This window comes from Engraulis encrasicolus, chromosome 14 (assembly GCF_034702125.1).
Source record: "Engraulis encrasicolus isolate BLACKSEA-1 chromosome 14, IST_EnEncr_1.0, whole genome shotgun sequence".
Taxonomy (NCBI): Eukaryota; Metazoa; Chordata; class Actinopteri; order Clupeiformes; family Engraulidae; genus Engraulis; species Engraulis encrasicolus.
In genome coordinates, this window is record NC_085870.1 from 54,666,246 (window position 1) to 54,692,060 (window position 25,815).

General features: G+C 44.1%; 1 protein-coding gene across 2 annotated transcripts; it reads right to left on the bottom strand.

Moving 5' to 3' along the window:
* Positions 1 to 9,952: 9,952 nt before the first annotated feature.
* On the bottom strand, positions 9,953 to 24,824 carry cdc42 (cell division cycle 42). Of its 2 annotated transcripts, none has more exons than XM_063216158.1 (6): positions 24,749 to 24,824; positions 17,670 to 17,811; positions 17,486 to 17,558; positions 16,573 to 16,682; positions 15,907 to 16,104; positions 9,953 to 11,579 (listed from the first exon to the last, which is right to left on the bottom strand). In XM_063216158.1, the coding sequence occupies exons 2-6, from the start codon at positions 17,772 to 17,774 to the stop codon at positions 11,490 to 11,492; spliced, it is 576 nt and encodes a 191-aa protein (XP_063072228.1). In that variant the 5' UTR covers positions 17,775 to 17,811; positions 24,749 to 24,824; the 3' UTR covers positions 9,953 to 11,489. The 2 variants fall into 2 exon arrangements, with proteins under 2 accessions (XP_063072228.1, XP_063072229.1); XM_063216159.1 differs by lacking the exon at positions 9,953 to 11,579 and adding an exon at positions 12,344 to 13,310.
* Positions 24,825 to 25,815: the final 991 nt, after the last annotated feature.

Consider the following 25,815-nt stretch of genomic DNA (forward strand, 5'->3'; position numbering starts at 1 on the left):
ATAACATTATGTACTTACACTGTAAATACCCAATCCTAACTCTAACCCTAACCATAAGGTGCCATACAAGTGCACAATGTTACACGTTATTACATCCTTCCTTACACTGTACCTAGTTAATGTAACGGACGGATTCGCCATAGGGCATACTGGGCATTTGCCCAGTAGACTAATGACGATTTTGGCCTGGCCCTCCACTCAATCAGTACTCATGCCACTTCAGCGGGCCTCTCTGAAACAGTCACATATAAATAAAGCATTTTGGCTGTTGTGGTCAAAATATCTCATGGTGGATGACTAAAAATGTTGACACAGGCTTCAATTCTCTCTCTCAATGCCCGGTGGGCTGGCCTTGAATTAAAATGCCCGGCTATTTTTTTTTGCCCAGTTCAGCCTTGTGTAAAGGAAACCATGAAATAAAGTGGAACCTACATACACACTATAACCAAGCACAGCGAGCACAGGGACAGAAAATGAAGTGTAACCTACTGCTGTCCTTGTGTAAGTGGCAGATCTGTTGTATAGCTGTGTGTGTGTGTGTGTGTGTGTGTGTGTGTGTGTGTGTGTGTGTGTGTGTGTGTGTGTGTGTGTGTGTGTGTGTGTGTGTGTGTGTGTGTGTGTGTGTGTGGGTGCGTGCGTGCGTGCGTGCGTGCGTGTTTTTTTTTGTAATCAAAAATATCCAAAGATAGTAATTATGTGAACAACCCCCATGTCTACCATTTCTGTCAATGTCTACAGGCCTACTAGTAATACATTGCTATGTAAACACCTTCTGAGACAGGCCAAAAAGGTTACTCCTCTTTGATAAAAGTATGTTTGCGATGAAACACTATGGGCGAAAAGAAAACAATAACTACTGATGAGAAACTGCTGCCATGAAACAAAAGGGTCCCAGACGTACTGTATGTTGATAATTCTCTAAAGGTCACTTGTCTGAAGCTGCCATGACCTCTGTCTCCAATTAAATCGCATAGTCGTCTCTTAGTTAATGTAGTATTCTGGCCAAATTCAACATGCACTTGTATTGCTCAGTCTGCCCTTTACTTGTCAGTATCTGAAGATGTGTCATTTTTTTGTCCAGTCCTTTGCAACTCAACTGACATGTCAAGGGTAGAGTGAGCGATACAACTGCTTGTTGAAATTGGCTGGAATTCCTCTTGAATGTGTCGGGGTTTTGTCTCTTCACAAGACAGTGTTAGGGAGTCTCTGATCAGCTCATTTCACCAAGTATGGTGTTTTGTTAATAATTACGTATCTGCAAAGGGGCACCGCACAACCACATTCAGATGCATGTAGGGGAGGGACAGGTAGCCAATGTCTTTTACAGACAGTCAGTCAGTCAGTCAGACAGACAGACACACACACACACACACACACACACACACACCAATTCTGGGCCCCCTATTTCCCTGGGCCCGGACCAACATACCCCTTTGCACCCCACCCACCCCTCCCCCCTGTCGGCGGGCTAAAACGCACACACACACGCACACATCCACACGCACAGTTCCTAAGCACAGCTGCCCGGTGACAGTCTAGACTGCGCTTGCTTGGAGAGCAGTGCCATCAGGCCAAGAACAATAAATATTTATAGAAAGTATGTGTGGAATAAAGGCAGGAATGAGCCGTGCTGGCCACACGTACATGCGGTTTGGTTTGCTTTGCTCTGCTGCTGCAACTCAGCAGCTGAGCTCCCCAATGCCCTGCTGCCCGCGCCCACGCCGCCCGAGATCATGATCATGTTGTGCCCTCTACTCTCAGACTGTGGCTCTCCTTCTCGCTCACCCAACCACTGTGTGCGTGAGTGCGTGCGTGTATGTATTTGTATGTGGGTGTAATGAAAAACATGGAGTGGACACGACAGAAAAATTAGCAGCTATTTGTCTCCCCAAGATATACTTAAAAAACAATCCCATAAAAGTTCATAATAAATGCCACTAATGAATCAGGTATGATGAAAATGTTTCACTAAGGTACTTTGGTGAAAAAATTAATCCTGCTTGCTGACAAGTTAAGTAGAGGTTTGTGTTGAGAGCGTATCATTTCCCTCATTTTTCTCAGACATAAGCTCCTTGTATAGATCTTAATATGAGCCCAGAGGGAAAACTCTGAAAAATAAACTACGGCTCTTATTTTCTCCGATAAGAGGGCCTTGGCGGTGGGGATATTTGAAATGCAACGAGCATAGAGTATCTCTCTGGCTTTAGGATACTGGATCTATTGCAGCATAATGGCGAAGAGTAGAGCCTCCCCAGCTTACACCCTGTCTGTCTGGATGAATAAGTCCACGGCAAGGTGGTGTTGGGGGTGCCAAGGTACATTACACCTTCAGGCTTCTTAACTGCCAGCCAGGCACATTTAGGCATAATTTATGTCCCTGGCCCTCCTATATATCCAGGAGTAAAGAAGCTCCAGTTACCGGGCCCACAATACTGTCAAAATCATATCTGGAAAACACGTCCACGGCGGTGGATGCATGTGTCGGATTATAATGAAACGAGGACCATATGGCGCCCATTGTTTTGTTTCTTTTCTTTTCTTCCTCCTTTTTGAGTCTTCCCAGTGTTTGGTTATACGCAAGTCGGTCTCCAATAAGCCCTTGAGATGCGTGAGATTATGGCGGGGGGATGGGGTGGTCCGAAAGGAAGAGGAAAGCCCGTTATTGCACGCTGCGAAATTAAAATGGGGGCATTTTTGAGTCTTCGGGCAGGGGAAAAGCATGGTGAAATCCTAGTAATACCACCACTTCCTGTGTTTGTGGAAGCAGAGACACTGCGGTCTACAGGAACATGCCTGCACTGGATTTCACTGAGAAAGGTAACTCAAACCTTTATTCATAGACAGAACCATGTAGTAATCAATTCCCATTTAATTATGAATGAAATGTCTTTTCTAGAATGGCAATCAATAAGAAATGTGAAATATCAACACATCAGTGTAAAGTAAATGTAATTCCAATGCATTTCTTAAAATACAAAAAGCGCATTAAAATACTGTTTTATTATTACACCATAACTACAAAAACTAGATTGATGGCCTGATTGTATGAGTCTCAAACTGTCGACCAAATGCCATGTCTTACAATGTTGATAACAAAATTCACATTCCATTTTATGAAATTGTTTTCCAAATATAAATACAGTCAGTCCTTTGCATCTACTGTACACCTTACTGCCCAAGGTTTAAGGAAACGGGCCTACTTACAGACAAACTGAACAAAAGCACATGGACCAGAAAATAAACAGGTAAAACATGAGCAATAACGAGAAATCCATACAAGAAATCCAACCAAGCATCCTCACTAAAAATAGCGTGTGTCAGTGGTCCCAAAAATGTGCCCTGGGGTAAAAATCTCCCCTGAAGAAATGCTATACTGTCAAAAGAATGGCCTATTCACCGCCTCTTTGATGGAAATACCTCAAAGTAATTTAATATTTAGAGAGACCTTTCCTGGGACCTGATATTGACCAACGATTCAATAAGAGGAACAAAGATCAAATGGATTTCACCTTTCAGCTAGTTTTAATATGGCTTTAGTGTCCACTGGGAATCATTTGTTAGATGTAGTTGGGGAGGAGGGAGGACTGGTGACAAGAGAGATCCCAATCCAACTAGTTGTCTCAGTGAGAGCTAAACAAGGAAAACATGAATGAATCATTGAGTTAACTGGAGCAAACACTCTGGCCATTTTAAACCTATCCAAGCAGAGGAATCCCTTCCTATCTGTCATTTACTGTACCTGACACAGTGAATGCATGCAGCTGAACAGACACAGAAGACCTTCTTTCCAAAATGAGATCTCCACCAATTTTGACTTTTGCATTTTAATATTGGAATTGACTGTTGAGAAGTCCTATCATCTACAGCAGGGCTATTCAATTGGAGGCCCGAGGGCCACATGCGGCACAGATGCAGTCCACATGCGGCCCAGGCATGGCCCCCAACTGAAGCAGTATACATTTCAGTTTTGTTACTGCAGTACAACACATTATTGCTTGTGAATCTTCTGCTTGTCTTACACATTCACATTCAATGTGGTTAAGTTTTAGGTTAGAGGAACATGTTTAGAATTTGTTTGTGGACTACTGATTTTAAGTGCCATTTCAGTGGTCGTGATGTCTGAAAATGTGTGGCCCGACTGCAGTTCTTGGTTTCGAAATGTGGCCCAGATGAACTTCTAATTGAATAGCCCTGATTTACAGTATGTGTGACTTCTTGCCAATTCAAATGTTTTAAAATGTCAATTTCCCCAAATGTTCCAAAATGGAAGGAGGCTCTTTCTGATTCCACGTCAGTGTTCGTAGAGTAGGGTGGCGAACAACTTGAATGGATCTGTGGGGGCGAGTGTGAAGTTTACCTGTGGTGCTTAAGTCTGCAGTGAGGGAGAGTTTGACATCGGGATCGGCACAGGAAGAGGGAGATGAGCTGCTGGTGTTTGGGCCAGGCCGGGGGCTGGTGGGGGGGGCTTACCCACCTGGGCATGGGGGAGCTGGTGGGGAGAGGAGGAAGGCTGCCAGAGAAGAAGAAGGGGAAGGGGAAGGGTTAACCCCTGCGCAGGTCTTCCGGATAATTCCTCGACTGAAACTCAAAAGCAAAAAGGATAAGCAGTCCCAAAGTGCTCTTGCACACTCCCCTCCCAAGCCTGGTTTAAAACTCACAGATCTCCACCAACATACTTCTTATATTAAAAGAAAACAAGTTACACAAATGAGACAGATGTTTCTTGTTTGTGATGACAGTTTCAATACTTTTCCCCCCCTTTCCATCCCCTGCCCTCCCTTCTGTTTTCCCCCCCTCTCTTCCTGATGCGCCAAGTTGTGCAATACACACGAGAGCCCCTAACAGACACTGCCCAAAACCCCAAAGCCCCAAAGAACCCGGGCCCAATGGTGAATAACAATGCATGGCAAAAGCCTGTGTGCTACTGCAGACCTGCTCCAGAAGGGTCTTCAGGGGTCCCGCCAACACCAACCAAGACAACTGAGTCTGGTTTCCCACTAACAGCTTGTTGTGGAACGGGTTGGGGAAGCATGGGAAATCCACTGGTGTCCAGTGGAAACCGATCAAGTTCGCAACTCAATTACAATTGCAGTCCATGAAGAAGAGAATTAGACTGACAGTAACGATTGGGAGGGAAATGACATTGTTATGTGAAGGACTCCTGATGTTTGATGTAACCTATTAGAGTACAGAGCCACTAACTCAGATTTTGGGCCTAACTGCATGCATGCTTACGTAATGTCTATGAGATTTGACAAGCTGCAGTAGATGTTCAGCTGGTAAAACACACCAGAACAACAATATTCAAAACAGGCAATACAGTTCATACATGTCTAAAGGGAGCGCAGGTAGCTTCAACATGTAGGAAGGCTGTAACCTAAGTCTTGGCTATAGGTTTATGCAGTCATGCAGCCTCAAGCCGAACTGCCATTCTGTGCTGTAAAATGCCATTGTTGTGATGTCAGGGAGGCTAAGTGTATGATTATAATTTCCAGGCAGGGCGAGCCCCTTGATATTGCTAGGGCAGTGCCTCAGTGTTAAGTATTGTCTCGGCAAAGGCCCTCGGAAAGTCAACGCGTTGACTCATCGGCCATGTCAAAGCACATGCCTGCCCACAAGATGCATGTCTGGGTTTGGCCATTAGTATGCAGCATCTGCATAGTTCAACGGGGTTGGTGGGCCTCTCTATTGCTTCGTACAACATGATGAGGCTTCTCATATCAGCCCACTCTTGGGAGGAAAGAGGGTTTCTTTAATATTCATCTAAAATGTTTTTTTTTATTCTACTAAACCTCCTCAGTCAGAATCATACCTGAGCATGCAGGTGGTGACGCTGTCATCTTGGAGATGTATTTTGTTTTCGGTTGAGATAATATTAGCTATGGCAAAGGCATGGCCAACTCCCATCTGTGCCCTGTGCTGCTGACGCATGTGCCTGTCTGGACACAGCATGCCAGCCCCCGTGTGGTGTGGGTGAGGGTGAGGGTGGGGGTGAGACTATACTGACTGTATGCAGAGCTATGAGGAGGGGGGAGGGGGCGGCCATTGCGGGGCCCCACCTGCCAAATGCTGTCGGGGGCTTTCGGAGCTGGGCTGCACCTGCACTCCAGACATCGGGCTACATGTTTCCATTAGCAGCAGCAAGATAGTTAGCATATCATATCATAACAGACACCACACATTTGTTAACGGTGGGTTGAGGAGTTGAGCAAATCACAACATGAGAGGCGTCATGGCCAGTACAGCTGCCATTGCTCCACGGCTTACTCAGGCACTCAGTCAGTGTGCTTGTTGTTGAGAAGGGATTGGGAAGGGCGCTACTCCTCGGTTGGACTCTCTCTCTCTCTCTTCCTCGCTCTCCTTGTCCTGTGGGGGCCTCCAAGGCCTTGGGGCCCTGGCACGGAGCCACAAAAGTGGAGTGAGGAAGAGTTGCCATACGGAATCAAGGGCAGGCCCGTCCGTGTCTGTCGAGGTTTTATGACCGCGCTTTGCCTGCGAGAAATAATGACTTATGATGTGAAGCCCTCCCTCACTTTCACCGTGCATGAGAGAGTGCAATGGTAAATCACTTTGCTCAGACAGCTGTGAGACATGCTGGCATGCTGTGCTCCCCTGCTTGAGGACTGCACTCTCTCTCTCTCTCTGGTCCCTGAACATGTGCATCAACCAGGAAAAGGAGAACATTTTGTAGGATGGCATTATGTTTTCAGTTCTCACCTGACCCCCTCAGGGCCATCATCTGTGTAGCCAAACCTCCATCTTGAACGGCAGTGGATTTCTTTCCCATTTCCTTTCACAATTTGTGTCCCCCTGAATCGCATGTCACAGTTATAAATTGTTGGATTGTGTTTACATTAGTTGTCTTCATGAACTGGGGGAAAAAATATATGACTTAATGTTTGGCCACAGCATTTGAGGTTTCGTGGCCTTCCAGCTCCCTTTATAATCATTCCAACACATATTAGTTATTAACCAGACGACAAAAACAAAAACATAGGGATGAGGTATTACAATGAAGTGCCAGAGATGTTTAGAGAACCATCCATCAACAGCCTTATCCACACGTCCATGAGACAATTCTGTTCAGATGTCTTATGTGTGAATTCTTGCTGTCAAATGTTGTGAACATACTTTTTAAACCTATATAAAATGTCTTTGGCAATGCAATGTAATGCCCAATACAAAAATGTCAATTTCCCAAAGAGTTCCAAAAAACGTCATTTTGCAACAAAGCTCTTCAAATGTTTACAGTATTTGTCTGCCACCGTATGCAACTGACGTCAAAAGGCCCATGGGCAGGCCGAGTGGGCAACAAGTTCCTAGGGGCAAGGACAAACTCAACTCCTTACCTCCTTCCCTAAGGAGTTTCATGTTGGCTACTAGTAATACACACACACACATACACTACATTTGTATTAAGCAATGTCCCTCACATTGCTCATGTCATCCCTGTGCTCCCCTCAAGTAGCCTACACCACTGATATTAATTTGACTATTGGCCCATCAACCCCACAACATTTATAGTTTTGTGTGTTGTTAAAAAGCATTTCACCACAGTGCTCCTTGACCGTGGAGCTTTTGGTCTGATTTTGGGGAGGTACCCAGGCAGAATGCAGTGCACACAGCACCATGTCCGACCTCGTATTATGGGATGCGAACTGCCACCCTCAGGGAGACTTGACTTCTCCAGGGTGATTAGTAGGGGTCGAGTGAGGAGGCGGTGGCCACGCTGTTTGCTTTGGATAAGAGTGGATCTGTAATTAGGGCCAAAGATGAGGGGAGGAGACACAGTAGACCTTCTCCACCATCCATCAGACCAAGGCCCTGACAACTTTTTTTTCCCGTGTGTGTGCGCATGCACGATTGTGTGATTTTTTCTCTGCAAAGCGGCTTTGAGTACCAAGAAAAGCGCTATATAAAAGCAATCTATTATTATTATTATTATTATTAACTAGCCATTATCTCCAATGACCAAAACGCAGTGTGAGTAAAAAAATAAAAATTAACCGCAGTGCAGTTCTATCTGCTAACCAGCTCATTTGTTGCTGACATGTTTATTGAAGGCCTTTTAATTTAAAATTTCCAGCCAGATGTTCACACACATCACTCATATACTGACCACAAAAAGTTCCCCCTTGCTTCACCTTCATCCGACCTTCAAACAGCCTTCACAGGCCAGTGAAAGGGTGTCACCATCATCCAAATCCAACCTGTGCCTTGTGAACAGGTTGGCCTGTCACCCTGCATATGTGCAGTTGATGATGTTATCAGGGTAGTGAGTGGATGTTGGCAGGCTTAGGTAAGCGGAGCTGTCAGAGGGAGGGTCGGTTATGCAGTGGCCCTGACTGCTTCAAGGCAACAACTGCAGGTGGGCACCCCCCTCAACACTCCAGCACAGGAATGTCAGCCATTCCACGCATGTGTTGATTAATTGCCTCAGTTGCTCATTTGGTCTGGGTGAAGTTCTTGCTATTTGAAATCAGCCTGGGCCTACTTCAAAAATACATAGATTTTTTTTCTTTAACTGAAGGAGTAGAGGCAGTGATTTAGTGGCATTCAATGCTTTGGAGGTATTAGACCACATGTTTGTCAGAGATGGGTTTGAGTTTGTATCATTGTATATGAAAGGAACACAATGCATCTTTTTAGGACACATCTTGAAAAACACTACAACGAAAATTAAACAACCACCACCATTATTCTTTAAAGGTGCAATGTCTACGGTCTCCCAAGTTGCATTTTCAATCTGTATTTGTCTATATTTGCATTTTCCAACATGTTTATATATAAAGCATTTTATACTTACCCATCATATATCATCTCCTACAGCATATGATTCTTCTGCAGTAGGTAGCACTGCTCCATTACAATCGCATGAGACCATTCAAGCCACTTGTTTTGACACAGCACCTCCTACTGGTCTAAGTATGTAATGTCAGAGACCTTTCAGTTCACACTGAAGCCACTGACTTATATACAGTCAGTGATTGAAGCCCTCATGTCTGCAAGGCTATTAGTGTCTTTGTTTTGTTTTTCTTGTATTTTACGGAAGTGTGTGTAGATTGGGCAGACTACACATAATCATCTTAACCTGATTTTCTCTCAAATACACCGTTTTAGTTTAGACTTTGTGGAAATGTGATACTAAAATGCACGAGATCAGAATACATTATACATCACATGTAGAGCTGCACGATTATGGAAAAAATCATAATCACGATTATTTTGGTCAAAATCATAATCACGATTATTAATCACGATTATTGATTTTTGCAGATTTTTTTGAAAATTATAACAAGATTAAATATAACCAAGAATGAATTACATACGGGATGAGCAAAATAAAATGAATTGTAATAATTATGTAAAGGCAATAGCATGAAACTTAAATGGACAGATTTCAGGCCAGAAACACCAGCCTGTCAGTATCTTCTGGGTTCAAGGACGCTCTCAAAAGTAGGTCACTAGCCATGATTAAATCACGATTAAAATCATGAGTTCGATTTCACTATGTTATCACGATTTTGATTATTTTTCGATTAATTGTGCAGCCCTAATCACATGCATACTATATTAATACAACTGTTGTACTGGGCCATCAGATTATGAATGTAAATGTGTATACTTGAAGAGGGAAGAGGCAGCTCAAAGAAATTCAGTGTCTAGGGCACGAGATGAGCAGGATGGTTAAAAAATGTAAGACTCATGACCTATACAACTGAAGACTTTAACAAGTCACTATATTCAAAGATGTACTTTTCCAAAATCCATACATTTCAAACCACCAAGTTTGCAGTATTTAATAGCAAAGTTTCCTGCAAATCAGAATAGTTTAAATTTCCTGGTGACTCTTTAATCAAATATTCACCACAGGGCCACTTTGTAACGATTTGCTTTGCTTTGTTTTACGTAGTACCTTAACTAAATATCACAAAATATATTGAAAACCTGATAAAGGCAATTAAGGTATAAGTTTAATATCTTTGAAAAGAATGCATATACAAGACAGACTTCATACATAGCCTTTGGTATTACACCAAAAACAGAAAAAAAAACCTTTTGTATGACACAGACTGCTAGAGTCCCACAGACTCTGGTCCACCTGCGTAGTGGAGCAACATTTGGCTCGGGAGGGAGAGAGACAGAGAGGACTTCTTAGTATTCTTCATTCTTGTGGTTATTTTGAAATGACTGACAGGTGGACCAGAGTTTAGTAGGAGTCCGGCTCCTAAAAAAATTGAAAAATAAATTTGTCAGATTATAAACAGCACAAAAGACAGAGGGAAAAAAAGAAAGAAAAGAAACAAAAATGTGAAAAGAAGTGAACGATGACAAAGAAAACAAAATAAAAAAGTGGAACCTATGACTTGTCAGCTTCCATTATTATTTGTTAATGTTAACCTACAGCACAGGAACATCACCCACAGGTCGCCACTTCAACACCATCTATGGTCCCCGGCAAACGCAAGTAGATCACACCTCCTGCACTAACACTGTTAGAAAGTTCTTCCTGCTTGAGAAGAAAAAATTCTCACCGACAACCCGCTTTTAACACCAATTAACAAATAAAGCATTTCATCCGTTTACTGACGCAGTTCACTGCTCAAGACATCATGCCTCCTTCAAACAGAGGTGTTGGCAATTTTTTTAAACAATAATTACAGGAACAAAGCTTTGCAAGCACTTCAGGTGAGGCTCTCAATGAAGCCCTGGGTGCGCGTGGATTGGGGGGAAGGAACGGGAATGCCTAACGGGGATGCCTTACAGTTCAAGCAGCAAGTCAGAACTACCCAGCTGCATTAAAAAAGGGGTGGGAGGAGAACCATACTTTAATGAAAACGGAGAGAGCTGACCATTGAAACAGAGCCCAAGTAAAGTGGTTGGCTTCAAGAAAACCCCTGTTTCACAGCTCAGGAGGTTCTCTCCCCCTCCTCTCCTGCTCCGGGTCTCCCCCGAGCACAACTGGCCCAGTCCCCTGGCCGTAAGACACGAGGGCAGACGAGGACTCGAAAAGGGTCACCTTGAAGCTCAGGGCTAAGATCACACACACATTTGAATTAGCCCTCGTGATGATCGTAAAACGTTTGGGATTAAAAACAATAACCACAATAATAATAACAATAAAAACAAAACAAAAAACAAGAAAGTGTCTATTTTGTCCACTATGGCATTACACAGGGCCATCGTTTGAAACTTCATTGCAAAGCAAACACAACCATAAACACTTTTTTTTTAACTAGGAATAAATTGCTTTAGGGTAGCAAAGCTGATGGGCAGCCTTAGCAGATATAGGGAAGAGGGATGGGGTAAGGGGTAGGGTTGGAGTCAGAGGAGAGGCGGGAAGTGTTAAGATGTGTGTGTGTATATGTACTTATGGACTGGTCACCCCACTGTGTGAATGTATGCGTGTGTGTGGGTGCGCATGTATGCGTGTGTGTAGGTGCATGTGTGTGTGTGTGTGTGTGTGTGTGTGTGTGTGTGTAGGGTTTTCATAGCAAAACACATTTGCGCTTCTTCTTGGGCTCTGGTGGCTCCAGCGCTGCCAAAATCGCCTCGTCAAAAACATTCTTTAGTCCTTTCTGTGAACACAAAGCAAGGGGAGAGACACGGAGGCCCAATGAGGAAGGAAATCATAATTACAGACAAGGAGACAGACGGAACAGACGCGCACACACGGACACACACACACACACACACATTTGGACAAAACAGAATGGGGTGCTGTGGTGAATGGTGACAGCGGTCCCTTTGACTTGGCGGGACTTGGTGAATGGGAGGAACAGGATGGCAGCGGAGCTGTGCTGGCGCAACTCAAGACAATGACAACTAGATGCAAATGCACAGACAGCACACACACCAATGGGGGGGACACACGTGAATTGCCCTGTGGCAAAATGAGGAACCGCAACAAAATGGACCTACAAGACTAAAATATTGTAGTGATACTGTGCAGTGTTCAGTGAGAAGAGTGTTAATCTGGTATGCTTTCCGGATCGGCAGAAATTAAAAAGGCAGCAACCAAATCCATGGGAAGTACACCAGAAACAACAAAACAAGAAAGTGGATGTCTAGGAAAAAACACAGGCTCAGACACACATACGCAAAGAAAATACAACCCACAAAACCACATTCACAAAGGGATACTTGGGTAGGAATTTGAGGGTTAGACTTGCACAAAAGCTTTACCTCAAGGATGGAAACACAAGGCTGAGTGCTGCAGTCTCAGTGAGCAGCATACTCACCATCTAGTCTGCAACTGTATATTGACAAAATCAAAGACACAACTCTGACCCCTGATGCTCTTCACCGAATCGAGGAAAGAAAGAGCGAGACCATGTTAATGTTATTTTTAAGTTGACCTTTATTAATGTCACAAATCATTTCACAAGATTTCTTTAACATTACTGAGCTTTTTTAATAGATTGTATCCCCATACAGTAGCCGGATGGGAACGGATCCTGATAGCCGAGTGTAGCCATACATAATTCTTGATCATATTCTATGATACATGGCCATAGTACAAAATAATATATAAGACATAAAGGAATGGGTTTAAAAACTAGCTTTGTGCAGAGACACAGTTGACATGCCACTGCGCTAACACTGAACCACTTCCCTTTTTTTTCTTTAACTTATTTTTTTATGCTGAGCCCTCTCAAAAATCACAAGTCACAACCCCAAGAGAACACAAGGCAAACAGATAATTTGGCGGAAAACACACCCTCACCCCCACCTCCTGACACTTACAGACTACAAACTACACACTTGCTCTAGTCCACGCGGGCTAGAGCTAGAGCTTTCGGCATCAACTTCCACAGGAGGTGGTGGGGCTAGACTGCCCTGAAATGCTTTAAGACAGGAAGAAAGGAAAGACCAAAGGACCAAAGGAAAGGGGGAAAAAGGAAGACGGCAGGGGTTGAAAAGCAAAGGCCAAAAACCACAGCAAGAAAACAACAGAAAAATTAATAGAAAAGAGAAGTTTTGGTCATGAATGTGGTTCACATTTGTAAGATGGTCAGCACAGTTTATGTGGCGAGGGTTGGAGGGGGGGGACGTGAGGGTTGGGGTAGAGATCAGAGAGAGAGAGGCGCAGGACAGGAGCTGAAATCATTTCTGAACAGGAGGTAAACCAACGAAAGCAGCAGACGTAGGAAGAGGAGGGGTGTGGGCAGGGTAGAGGAGGTGGGACTGGGCAGGGGATGGGGATTTAGAAAGCAGGCTTAGAATATACAGCACTTCCTTTTTCTCTGTGTTTCTGGAGGCTCAAGGGCAGCTAGGATAGCTTCATCAAATACATTCTTCAGACCTCTCTACAAAGACACAGGGGGAGAGGAGAAAGAAGAAAGCACCAAGGTTAGCATCTAGCCTACAGAACAGCTTAGAAGTAGAAACAGGAGAGAGAGAGAGAGAGAGAGAGAGAGAGAGAGAGAGAGAGAGAGAGAGAGAGAGAGAGAGAGAGAGAGAGAGAGAGAGAGAGAGAGATTTGTGTTTCCCACAAGTCTTAAGCTCTCTATAGGGTGGGGATCAATTAACATTCTAAGGACGTGATGCTTTTGGGAATGCATTTTGGGACCGTTAATACATTATGGCATGTTATCACAGCTCTGTGTGGGAAACACATGAGAGATACAGACAAAGAGAGATACAGAGGCAGGCAAGCAAACTGCATGAAGCTAATGATGAGAGTGCGCACACCTCATTAGAGATCTCTAAAGGCAAAGACAGAGGATGGAGCTACACAGCATTGCAAGTACATTCATTTGAGGCAGAAGTCATTAGTAGTGGCACTGCAGGAATCGGCTCCTTCCTGTAAAGCAACATCAAGACCTGGCAGAGGAAGCGGTGTCTGCAAGGCGCTGACTTTAAGTAGACAGTGGCAGTGTGAGAGGGGATAGAAGTCAGAAGATGGAAAGTGACGTTTTCGGCAGGGTCCAAACAACCAATGTAATCTTTGCAGGTGCAAGACAACAGTAGCAGACACAAGAGAAAAGGTTGGTCTGCACATTGCACTTATGCTCCTAAAAAATGTTTGGGTGACTTCGCAAACTGAGCTTTTCCCTAGTGTCTGCTGCTTTTCTAATAAATATTTTTCGAGCTTACGTGCAGTATGCAGACCAGCCCTTTTTCTAAAAGATGGAGAAAGGCAATATGGCGCCACCCCTAGGATCCAGGCAGGCAGGCTCTCTCTCTCTCTCTCTCTCACCCCCACCTCCCCACCCAAGACGCAGCGGGTCTAATCCTCTTCAAACAGGGATGTGTCTACTAAGCATATGGGAGATCCTGGCTTCAGTTCTCAGCTATGAGCGCTTGTAGCCTGCAGTCGTTCATTCTGCTCCGATTAGCTCCTTCACAGTACACAGGACGTACACCATTACTGTGTCACAGGAAAACGCAGCATAGCCACTTGGCCAATTCGCAGTGGATCTGCGATAAAAGGGCTGATATTCACCCTATTGCGGGAAATGGCTTTACTAATTGACTGAAAATAGGAGAATATATCATCACTCTGGAGCTTGTTCTATAAACCATCACAAATATTTTCTTTACCATGACCACCATATTCATCAAGCATTTAGAATCACATACTGTGGACACAGGACATATAAACACAAGCACTACACTTATAGGTATAGGTATAGGTATAGTATAGGTCCAAATGTTGCAGATCACTAAAAGCCAATGATGAACATACTTAAGACTTACACTTCTGCCAAATGCGATGTAATGTAATAACTAAATAAGCACAGTATACCACATTAACAACTGACTGAGGGAGCATTTTACACTCATCATTGCAATTTTAAATTCTTGACTAAATAAGTTTGTGAAGCAACTTTTAAATACTCATATAGAAAAGGAAGATAAATGATAAACTGTAAACAGCTCCACAGTAAAACCCATAATCAACCAGCAAACAGGCCGCTTCCGCCACCACAAGCAGAGTTATTCTCTTGTGCCAAATAACTCATGCTGGGCTCAGCTGACAGTCTGCAACAAAAGAGCACATTTTGCTTGGAAGCTGCCAGCATAAAAGTTGGCTCAGTGTGTTCTGCAGGGTTTGACATCACAGTCCATAAGACACATCCGCACATCTTAAACCACTATCCACCCTCAAAATCACCCTCACCAAGTGTCTGTGAGCCTTTCACCAACATGATTTCTTGTCTCCACTTTCTTGTTTGTTTGTTTGTCGGCTTATTTCAGTAGCGAAAAACGAGAAGAAGTAACACAGGAAGACTTACCCATTTGTTTTTTTTTTTTTGCCGTATTTAAAACAAAAACAGACTGATGCTATTGGACCAGCTATATGTAAAGTATTTTTGAGATGTCTACGGTTAGTACCTAGTGTTGGCTGTGGCTGGCATCACACAGATGGTGTTCAAGAGGCACACAGATGGTAAAGCACCAGCCACAGCTAGGCCCTCTCACCTGTGTGCGTGTGCGCCTGCCATCTCTGTGCACACGTGTGTGTGCATGTGTGTGTGTGGTTGTAGGAGTGTCATACCTGCATGAGCAGGGGTTTTCTTTCTAATATCTTAACTTCCGTCCACCCTTGTGCTTGTGGCATTGTGATGATGTCACAAGGAGTCATTGACTACAGGCGTTTATTTCAATGTCACGCAAAAGTGCAATTCAAATGTCATTTTCTCATTTGCACTCGGGATATTGAATGTGGAATAGTCGCCAGAAAGTTGAGGCTAGACTCATAGTGGGGAAACATTATCATCATCATCTCCAAGTAGGTGGGGCGTCAGCAAACTGGGAGGCCACAAGCACAGGTGGAGGACGGGTGTAAGGACATTGGAAAGAAGCGATGGTGTGTGTGTGTGTGTGTGTGTGTGTGTGTGTGTGTGTGTGTGTGTGTGTGGGTGTGTGTGTGTGTGTGTCAGGGCAGTAGCGTCTTACCTGTGTGAGGGCTGAGCACTCCACGTATTTGACGGCTTTGAGGTCTCTGGCCAGCTTCTCTGCTGTCTCTGGGGTGATGGGTTTCTGCTTGTTCTTGGCCAGCTTCTCGATGGTGGACGGGTCGTCCCGCAAGTCGATCTGCGTGCCCACCAGCAGGAAGGGCGTCTTTGGACAGTGATGGGTGATCTCTGGGACCCACTGAAGGCACAGACAGCACAACACTTGATCACATGCGCCTACCAAACAATTCAGATTTAGACGTGTTCAAAAGACCATATGTGCAAGGCAGCAAATTAACCCCCCTTACAACTGCTAATTATTTGACTTTTTTTCATGATAATTACTAAGATGCCTTGAAGTTTCAGATTTTTGTATTTGATTGTAAACCTCATTTTGGTTAAGGTGGGAGGCTGATATAAGTCTACACCAACGATCATCATTTGCTGCATGTTTCATGTCGGATAAAAAAAGAATATGAGCAAAAGAGACGGGGAAGAGCTGCTTACCGTGCTATTTTTAGCACAACCGTGTCCACCGCAGTGACACACAATGATTAACTGGAGCGTGACACAGTCTGAAAGTGCTTTCTCCAACATAAACACAGAAGGGCAGCAATATGGCATTCCTAGAACAGTAAGCACTGACTGCACGTGACGGCACGGTTACCTTTTCTTTGACGTTTTCAAATGAGGAAGGTGAGACGACAGAAAAGCAGACTAAGAAGACATCCGTCTGGGGGTAGCTCAGGGGCCGTAACCGGTCATAATCTTCCTGACCTAGAGGGGGGAAAACAGACAGAGAAGGTGAGCCCAACATCAGCTGAAAAACCTGGATTGAGAAAGTAAAAGTCCCGTCAGATACGAGTTCACTGATCAGCTCATCAACCTGGCTAAAGGGGTGTGGTAATCAGGATCAGATGAGAGGAGCAGGTAAATTAGAGGTCATCACTACCACACTCATGTGTCCCATAATACTGGACCCCACATACTCTTCAATACCTGGTCATTACACTGGCCATTTAAGACCCGTTCAGGACCTCCAAGTCCACCCGTGTTCCCTGCACAGAAACGTGTGCCTGAACAGGGAAGCAATACGGTGGAGAATGGAGATCCTGCCAGTGCCTACCCTGAAACTGAATAAAATGTCTATGTTATCTCCTCATCAATACCCAACAGTCAGCCTCATGACTTTCACCAAATCAATTTTACATTGCTCATCGGGAAACAGCTTAGCATCTGGCCTCTTTGTTCAATGATTAACTATATACTTCAGGTTTTCATTGAGCTCTGCTGTTCAATGCAGAGTGCCTTTAGTACAGGGTCAAACGGCTCCTTTCTTGGCGTAGCAAACTGCACCAGCTAGAACAGGTAAATGTATGACCTACTAAGCAAATTGTATTCAATGACATCGAACAGGCAACTGGAGGATAACTTAGCTTAATATAAAAGATTATTTGAAAACACTCATGACAAGACAAAAATGATTAGCAGGCCAGTAAGAAAGCCACCTGCCATAATTCACTGTATGAAAAACATTTTTAAAAAAAAGGAAGAATATGACATAAAAATGGATACAATACCTGCAGTGTCAAAGAGTCCAAGAGTGTAGGGCTCACCACCGATCATCACCGTTACTGCATAGTTATCAAACACCTACAACACAAATCACAAGGGACAATGATGAGGAGAAAAGGGAAAGTAAAAAATGCAATCTCAAAGGAGCAGGGGAAAAAAGACACATCAGTCTTGGGTCAGCACACTTACCGTGGGGACATACTCCGAGGGGAACTTGTTGGTAGTGTAGGAGATGAGCAGGCAGGTTTTACCAACGGCACCATCGCCCACCACAACGCACTTAATCGTCTGCATAGCTGGAGTCTCTCAGGGTTTGCTGCTCTTTCAAGATCTGCAGAGCGCATATGCCCAAAAACAAGGGTTATTTCACTACCAATACAAAGCACAGCATTTGATCCAGTTTCACCCCAAATGTTCACCTATGGAGAAAAGTAATGTCAAAGAAAGGGATGATGGATGTCTGCTACTATAGCCCAGGGAGTACTTGCTCCGTAGAACTCTAGTCTGCGTTTCACAGCCACTTGTACATGCTTCCTATGTCGACATGATATTATGCAAAGCCTGTACCCTCCCTCTTATCAGCTCTACACTTGCCCGCTGCACAGAGTGACAAGTGGCCTAATTAGCAGGGCAGACAGATATAGTACTACTACTACCACCACTAATGCCTTGTTCACACCAAGAGCAACCTATGCTAACTGAGCGACGGAAGTCATTATGTCTCTATGGCAGGTAAGCGAACTGGGCGAGCAGAGCGACTTCGCCAGGGCCGAAACAAACTGAGCGGGGGAGCAAACTGAGCGGCCAAAGCGAATTTCAACAACTGAAGCCAAACCAATATTATGGTAATGAGCTATGACGCGGTTCGGCGAAAACCAATTGGAATGTTCATATCCGAATGTACCAGTCTGTCAAGCCAGAGCCGTTATGCGATTAGCTAAATCAAACATGTCAATGTCACGTCCAGAGCGAATAAAGCAAATTCATGGTGAATTCATCAGCTACCACCGCTATTAGACAGCGTAGGTCGCCCTTGGTCTCGACGTAGCATAAGGCTGCATGAGTCCCTCTTCTCGGCTACAGTCAGTCAGATCTGAACAATACGTCACCCATCCACTTTGTCCACTGGGTGGTTTCTTATAGAATACATTTTTTTTTAAAGCCACGAGTATGTTAACATTGCTTCCAGGGCACATTGGTTTGCACTGAGATTGTAAATATTTAATGCAGAGGATTCCACATTAAGCATCTGCACTGATGGCAGTCCAGCTTGCCTCTAAGAGGGAAAGTGATTGTTGAAGCATATCTATTCACCACCATACATGAGTTCAACACCTAAGAAGCTGAAATCAGGAAGCCTCCCAAAAGGATAGGACAGCATTTGCATGTGCTGAAATAAATAGCCAATTCTTGATGAGCCCTCCTTGGCCTCAACCTCTAACCCACATAGGAGCAGCGTTCCCTCAAGACTTCCTGTTTATGACTGACTGACCACAATACCGGAAAGGATGCACTGGACTAGACAGAGGATGCAGGAGAACACAAGTGGGAGCAGTGGCATCTAGCACCAGACAAACACCAGGACATGTACAATACACACACCGACACTACAGTGGGCTTCACAACTCATCTTTCTCATCACTGCATTCACAGTATGCTTTGTGCCGTACAGGAAGTCTGTCTGCCTAGCTTTTAAGAATAATCAGTTTGTTTCAAATTACTTAAAAATTACACTACTTCCATCCAATGCCACCTGCGCCTTCACTGTAAATGACAAAATGCATTAAGTGTAGGGCTGTGCAATATATCGATTTTATATCACAATATCAATATTGCTGTCAAACGATATCAAATTTCAACTATTTTTTTTTATCATTTGTAGATACTGCAAAAAGTTAGGCTACGCTACTCTAAACACAATACATTCCTCTCTACTTGAGCCACTGCGAGTGCAGAGCACACTTGCTAACCAACACTCATGGCGGAAACTAGGGGTGGGCGGTATGGCCAAAAATGTATACCTCGGTATAATTTTAGCCACGGTATATATCACGGTATATATCACGGTATTGTACATTGTGTATAATATGAAAAAATTAAGCGTTTTGTGGCTAAATGACCAAAAGACCGCTTTTTGCATTTTATTTTTTTAAATGACTGGTCAGACGTTGTTATATCTATGTGGGAATTCTTGTCATTCAAATAATTTGAAAACACATTTTTTAACTTTTACATCCTTAAAAGTAAATTTACACTCTAGAATTGAAATGTTTTGGCATAACATACAATTGCAAACAATTGTAGCATACATTACACATTTTGTATTGAGTAGTTTTTAATGAAATGCCTGTGCTGCTGTTATTCCTCTGCGAGTGTGCAGGACGCAATGCGCTATTGCGGTAGACGGTATGACACAAAATCTCTATCATTGATGAAAAAATACCGCACACGATATTATACCGCGGTTACCGCCCACCCCTAGCGGAAACCCGCAATAAAACCTTCCCCTGACCATGAAATTAAACCTCTATGATCCATGTCCATCTCAGCATGTGGACGTGATGGAAGTTTTCATGCTTGGGCAAATTGCATCACAAGGCGTCTCTGAAAAAATACCATAGATCTATGGCCTGTGGGTAAGTCAGAGAAAGCAGCTGACCCCCAAAAGCTGCAGTCTCCCTACTCCGTCTGCCAAAGCCCCATTGGCATTAATCTGGCCTGGGTACTGGCCGGATTGTAGGTCACTGCAGTATCAACCAGCAGCTAGGGCAGACTGACAGGGCAGGCACGCAATACCAGGCTACTGCTGCAGAGGGTGCACTGCCTGGGGACAGAGGCAAGAGACAATTGTGTCTGGAGAGACACAACCAATTGCCTGGAAATGCTATAAAGCTCACTGACTGCAACAACAATGCATTTGACCACGCACAACCACACCACCAAACAATGGGTCAGGCCACAGAGGGGTCTAACAATGGCACGTTGGTGGCCTGAGAGGTCCTCCCTCTCAGCTCCCGAGGGTGACACTGATGGTTTGCTTTAGGAGCAGCTGCTTTATCAATATGCATGCCGGCAGGGAGATGAACAGAGCCACCTTGAAGCCAATCTGTACCATCAGCATAATAGGGGTGCCTGTAAACAACCTCTGTCCATTCCTTTTTGTTCTGCATCCTGTATCCTCAGGCTACAGAAAGGACAGGACATCAGCTTCAACTAAAAACAAACTAAGAAACAGCAACACATGCAGTGCAGAGACATTTAAGTAAATAAATTACATGTAATTTCCAAAGAACTTGTTTAAAAGAAAGACTACTTAGATGTGTCACCAACATTAGGCCCTTTAAGGTGACACACAAAGTGGTACGACAGCTTTGTATACCATTACCCAAAAAAAGGATACCCAAGACATATTTTATGGAAAGTTCTTTGGTTGCATTGCAATACAGACAGTAGGATCAGTTACAGGTTTTAGTAGAGGGGTCCAGCATCCATGTATTGACTGGAATAGTCCTAACCAGCCAGTTACTGAGAATTTTCAGACATAGCACATTTCTGTTTACAACAGCCACAAGGAATCAGACTTCAAGGCAGGCATTTTCTTTGAAATATGCATGCAGCCACAACCAAAGCAAACAGCCAAATACTTCAGTCAAATCACAGTCAAAACCCCATCTAAAAAAAAACACGTCTTTGCATGAAGGTAGAGGAGAATACCTTGACATATAAAGCGCCAGAAGAGTTTCAGTTAGCCCATGGGGTGGCTGGGACAAACAGGCCAACAGTGAACTGCGCACTAGAGGATGACATTTTTCAGGAATTCCCGTGGGTCCCGCGGGTCCTGCGGGATTACCGAGGGATTGGAGTCAAATTTTTAAAGATGAACGGGAGCGGGCAGGAGCGGGAATAAAGATGAATGAGAGCGGGCAGGAGCGGGAATACAAATGAACGGGAGCGGGAATGCTCGCTTATTTTTTCATTTAAAAAAGTTTTAGTCTAGTTTTTTTGACGAAACGGGAGTGGGATTGATTTTGAGTGGGAGTGGGCAGGATTGGGAAACATTATTTTCAGGAGTGGACGGGATGGGATTTGTTTCTTTTACTCCAGTCCGGGATGGGACGGGATGGGATTCCACTCCCGTGTCATGCTCTACTGCGCACACAGAGCTGGGACATGAAGAGTGCGGAGGGTCGACCTAGCCCATCGCGCCACTGGGACGTAGTCAAGTGGGCAGCTAAGCTGAGTAAGTGGAGAGGCCGAGTGAGTCTGAGTCTGAGGGGAGCAGAGCGAAGCATGTCTGCTTGGCTTCCACCACATCCCGAGTAGCAGTCGGCTGCGGGCTGTAGCAAGTTGGACGTCCCAAATGCCCATATAGGGACGTCCAACTCACAGGTCCTACAGTCTCTGATGGAGTAACTTATAGTAGAAGGGCTATGGGAGTATTACCAGAGACGATCTAAATGCAATTAGAATTAGATGAGAATTAGAATAGAGAATCTTTGGTATTACAACGCGGCCAACGTTCTAGTAGGCCTATACTTCGCGTAGGGAAATGTTATGTCGTATCCAAGTTTTATTGCCTTAACACCATGTCAATATTTAGCTTTTAATGCATTGTGCAGCGTGAAACCTCAAAGTATATTAATCAATTCGAATGTGAAATTAACGGAATGTGAAAACACGGCAGTTCAAATAAATACAAAGGTATCTAGGCCTAAGCCTTACCTATTACCACACAATTTGAATATGAACATGAAAAAGAATGAAAATCAGTCTTGCATGCAGTTCGTTGAACAGATAATAAAGTTTAGAAACAATAAATAGGCTACATTATTTATCTTCCGGTAGCTTGCGGAATTCCTCAAACCTTTAAGGTTTAAACCTTTACAGTTTCCTTTTCACGGTAAACCTTTTAGGCTAGCCTACTTGGGACGTCCCTGGGGACGTCCACAGGTCCAACTGGATTCATGTCGCAGCGAACTGTACTTGCACATCCCAGCCGACCGGAGCAGAGCCCCACCCACATGAATGCAGAGCAATCACACAGTCATGTCTTCAGACTTCCATTCAGCCCCTCTGGCCCAACCATCCACAACACACAACAAACCTGACAGAACTCCTGCACTGCATGCTGGCCTTTAAACAGGTTGTGGTTCTTGCACAGACATTCTTTTCTGTAGCGCATGTTGAAACCTTCATCATAGCCGTGAAAACAGAAATGCCCTTGTTGGCTAAAACTGCAAAAGTACTTTGGTCTAAGCTGCGATCCCCCTGGCAAAGCCGAGCAGGAGGGGAACAGGACAAGGGGGGCCTGAAACACACAGGCAGGAAATGGGACCGCGGAGGAGTGTGAGCATGCTCACTACAACAATAGCCAGGGCCTGATGGTGCATTCATCTGCCTTCCTGCCTCTGCCTACCTCCTCACGAACACCAAGCCACCACCCTTCCCATACCTCTATCACCTCTATCACCTCCACCCCTCTGCAAAAAAACTGACACAATCACAAAACTTCAGCACATCAGCAGCCCAGAGCGCAAGGCTAGAGGTGACTCCAATAAATCAGAGTACAGTGGAACGCAACCATTCCCTTTTGAGCACAAACGCAAAATTCTAAAAATCCTCTCTATAACCAGAAGTTGCTTTGCAGTGACCAACATGTGATGAGAGTCATTCCATGCGGCCACACACAGTCTGATGCAAGAGGTTTGAGAGATTAAACATATACAGTTTATAAAATCTCGGATGACCCAGGATCCTAAATGTCTATGGCTATGCTCTACATGCCAGAACTTCGAATGTCTTCATAATACTACCCAGAATTCTTTGTTAGCTTTTCTCACTTTCCTGTGATGGCAGCACACATCATCAGTCTGGAAGGAAGTTGCATTTGATCACTGCTGGTTTAACAGACAGGAGGCTATAAAATGCACTTGACAGTCAAACTGTCACTTTGTAAAATATAACACAGGCACATGTTTTCAGAGTAGCCAGTTAAATAGATAAAACATAGCCCGCACATTCTAGTAAAAGAATAATATGGTAACCACACATCTTCTGTACATCTTTCCTTTCGTGCTGTACAGTGTATTGTACAGTGACATAATTTCACTCCTCCTCTCCGTAAAAAGTCGTAGTGCACCCTCTTCTGAAACTTTTCATTGAAGCGCTTTGCATCTTTCTTCCTTCGTTTACAGGCAAACTGTCCCTAGGCTAAATGTAAATGGTTCGGCAAAGACTTAACATATGACAGAGAACCGTAGTGTTCACACTTCACACCTGATCCTTTCAGACATTGCTAACGATGCCTATCTGTTTAGCTGTTTGACCATAGAGCGTAAACAACGAAGCTCCCGACAAGCTGTGCATCTTAGCCCCTGACGGCTGTTCAAGCTGCCTCAATATTATTAGATGTTACAAGGCCTGTTTCTTCCGGTGCCGCTAATTCCAAGACGAGACCAAAAATGATTATTGACGCAAATCATACGTTTGTCGATTACGTTCACATGTTACATCTGCGTTGTCTTGAAGATGGATTTTAAATGTGGGTTCACGTTTGTTTACATCACAATTTAACACATAAAGGTTGGTGTGAAGCTAGCTTCGACAGGGCTAACCAAGTTTCTGAAAAACCCAACACAACCCACTAGCCCTGGTTGACTGGCCAAAGCTAGCTGGCTGGATAATCTGGCACAATAACCTATTTGGCTGACATGTCAATTAAATGGTGGTGACAGTTATTTTTTTAAGTGAACATTGACAACACAACCCGAGGGTGGCCTCGATTTTTTTCTGGGCTTAGTTAATGTTACCAATTTATCTAAGTAGCTCGGAAAAATGCCGCATTCACCGCCGACACGGCTAGCAAATAGAGAACGGGTCCTTACTACCTCCTCGGGAAAAACGGTGAATATATTGGCATACTCTGAATATCTTTAGACAATAATTTGTCACACAAGATGAAGGATTGTCATTAAAACGTACAAGTTTTAAGTCCATGATGTACAAACATCCCCATAGCGGCTACTGAGCCCCTTCCTTTTCAGTCAATTAGCAAACTACGGCTGATATTACGGTCGGTTTGTTAGCATGAGCTAGCTAGCAGGATAACATTAGCGGCTGTCATTTGACAAAAATAATATGAAGCTGGAAATTCACATTTACATCCAAATCCTAGCAGTGATGACGCATTGTGGTCTTATTGAGTAACACCCGGTATTTCAATAAAGAAATGCGCACAAAACGTCTCTAAATAGCATTTTCTATCTTACCGTATCCTTTCTGTTTGTTTCTCTGTGCCGGGCGTTGGCAGGTCCGCACTAGGGGTTTCCCTGACCACTGTACAGGGGCACGCCGCGTTTTGCGCAACGTCAAATATTCCTTAATTAGCATAACTATCTCGATGTGCGAGTTTATGCACATTATGTGAAAACGCACGATAATGTGAATGGTATTGAAGTATAACAATGTCTTATGTGGTACCGTGTAACGTTATATCGTGTACTTGTGAATGAATGTGAATTCTCCCTCTCTCTGACACACACACACACACACACACACACACACTGCACACGCCATTTCCCCCTACTGTTCACAGCAACTCGTGTGATGAACTTTCTGTGCTGATTACTTATTAAAAACTAGAGTGAATATGAACTTTTAAATCGAAGGGTTGGTCAATTGTGTTCATTTTGCAGATAAATTACAGGGTTACCAGGACTAACCTCGTTCTAAATCCCAAGAGATGTTTTGACCTAGTTCTCTCTGCAGACTGCAATACGACAGACTGCCACACGATGACCGCATTGAGTTGCAGCAGAGAGGGGCTGAATCTCAAATGGCGCACTTGTGCACTTTAGTGTTCAGGTTTCAGTCAGAGATATATTCTAGTAAGGGGAGATAGGACGGGTCCATAGAAATTAACGGTGAAGATTCGTAACGCAAATATGGCGTCTACCCGCACATCTCCCGCCTTTCTGGTAACAAGAGCCAATGTGCCTGCTGAGCTGCGTTGCCAGTGATCCAATCATCTGGCTGCATCGGCGCACGCGAAATTGTGCACATGCTCAGTTGTGAAAAGCCGTTGCTCTCGTGCCGTTATGGAACTACTGCGCCTGCGCTCTGTCAAAAAAACCGTGAGAAAAGTGGCTCAAAAAGCTTTATTTTGACTCGTATGACACAATCAAGTAGTCTAGATTGATCAGTTTTTCACGGTCGTTTCAACCATATGGTTTTCACAACCGCTGGGTTCCCCTCCGTCCTATACTAAGTTTCCCCATTCATTTTTCCCATTGACTCTCAGATCTGGTCTACTTAATCGCGAAATAGCACCCCGGAG

Excerpts from the sequence above, each read along its gene's own strand:
- cdc42 (XM_063216158.1), bottom strand. The coding sequence starts at position 17,774 with ATGCAGACGATTAAGTGCGTTGTGGTGGGCGATGGTGCCGTTGGTAAA. Across the intron at positions 17,559-17,669 it reads CCTCGGAGTATGTCCCCACG|GTGTTTGATAACTATGCAGT; the intron begins GTAAGTGTGCTG and ends TTTGTGTTGTAG. Across the intron at positions 16,105-16,572 it reads TTGAAAACGTCAAAGAAAAG|TGGGTCCCAGAGATCACCCA; the intron begins GTAACCGTGCCG and ends CTGTGCCTTCAG.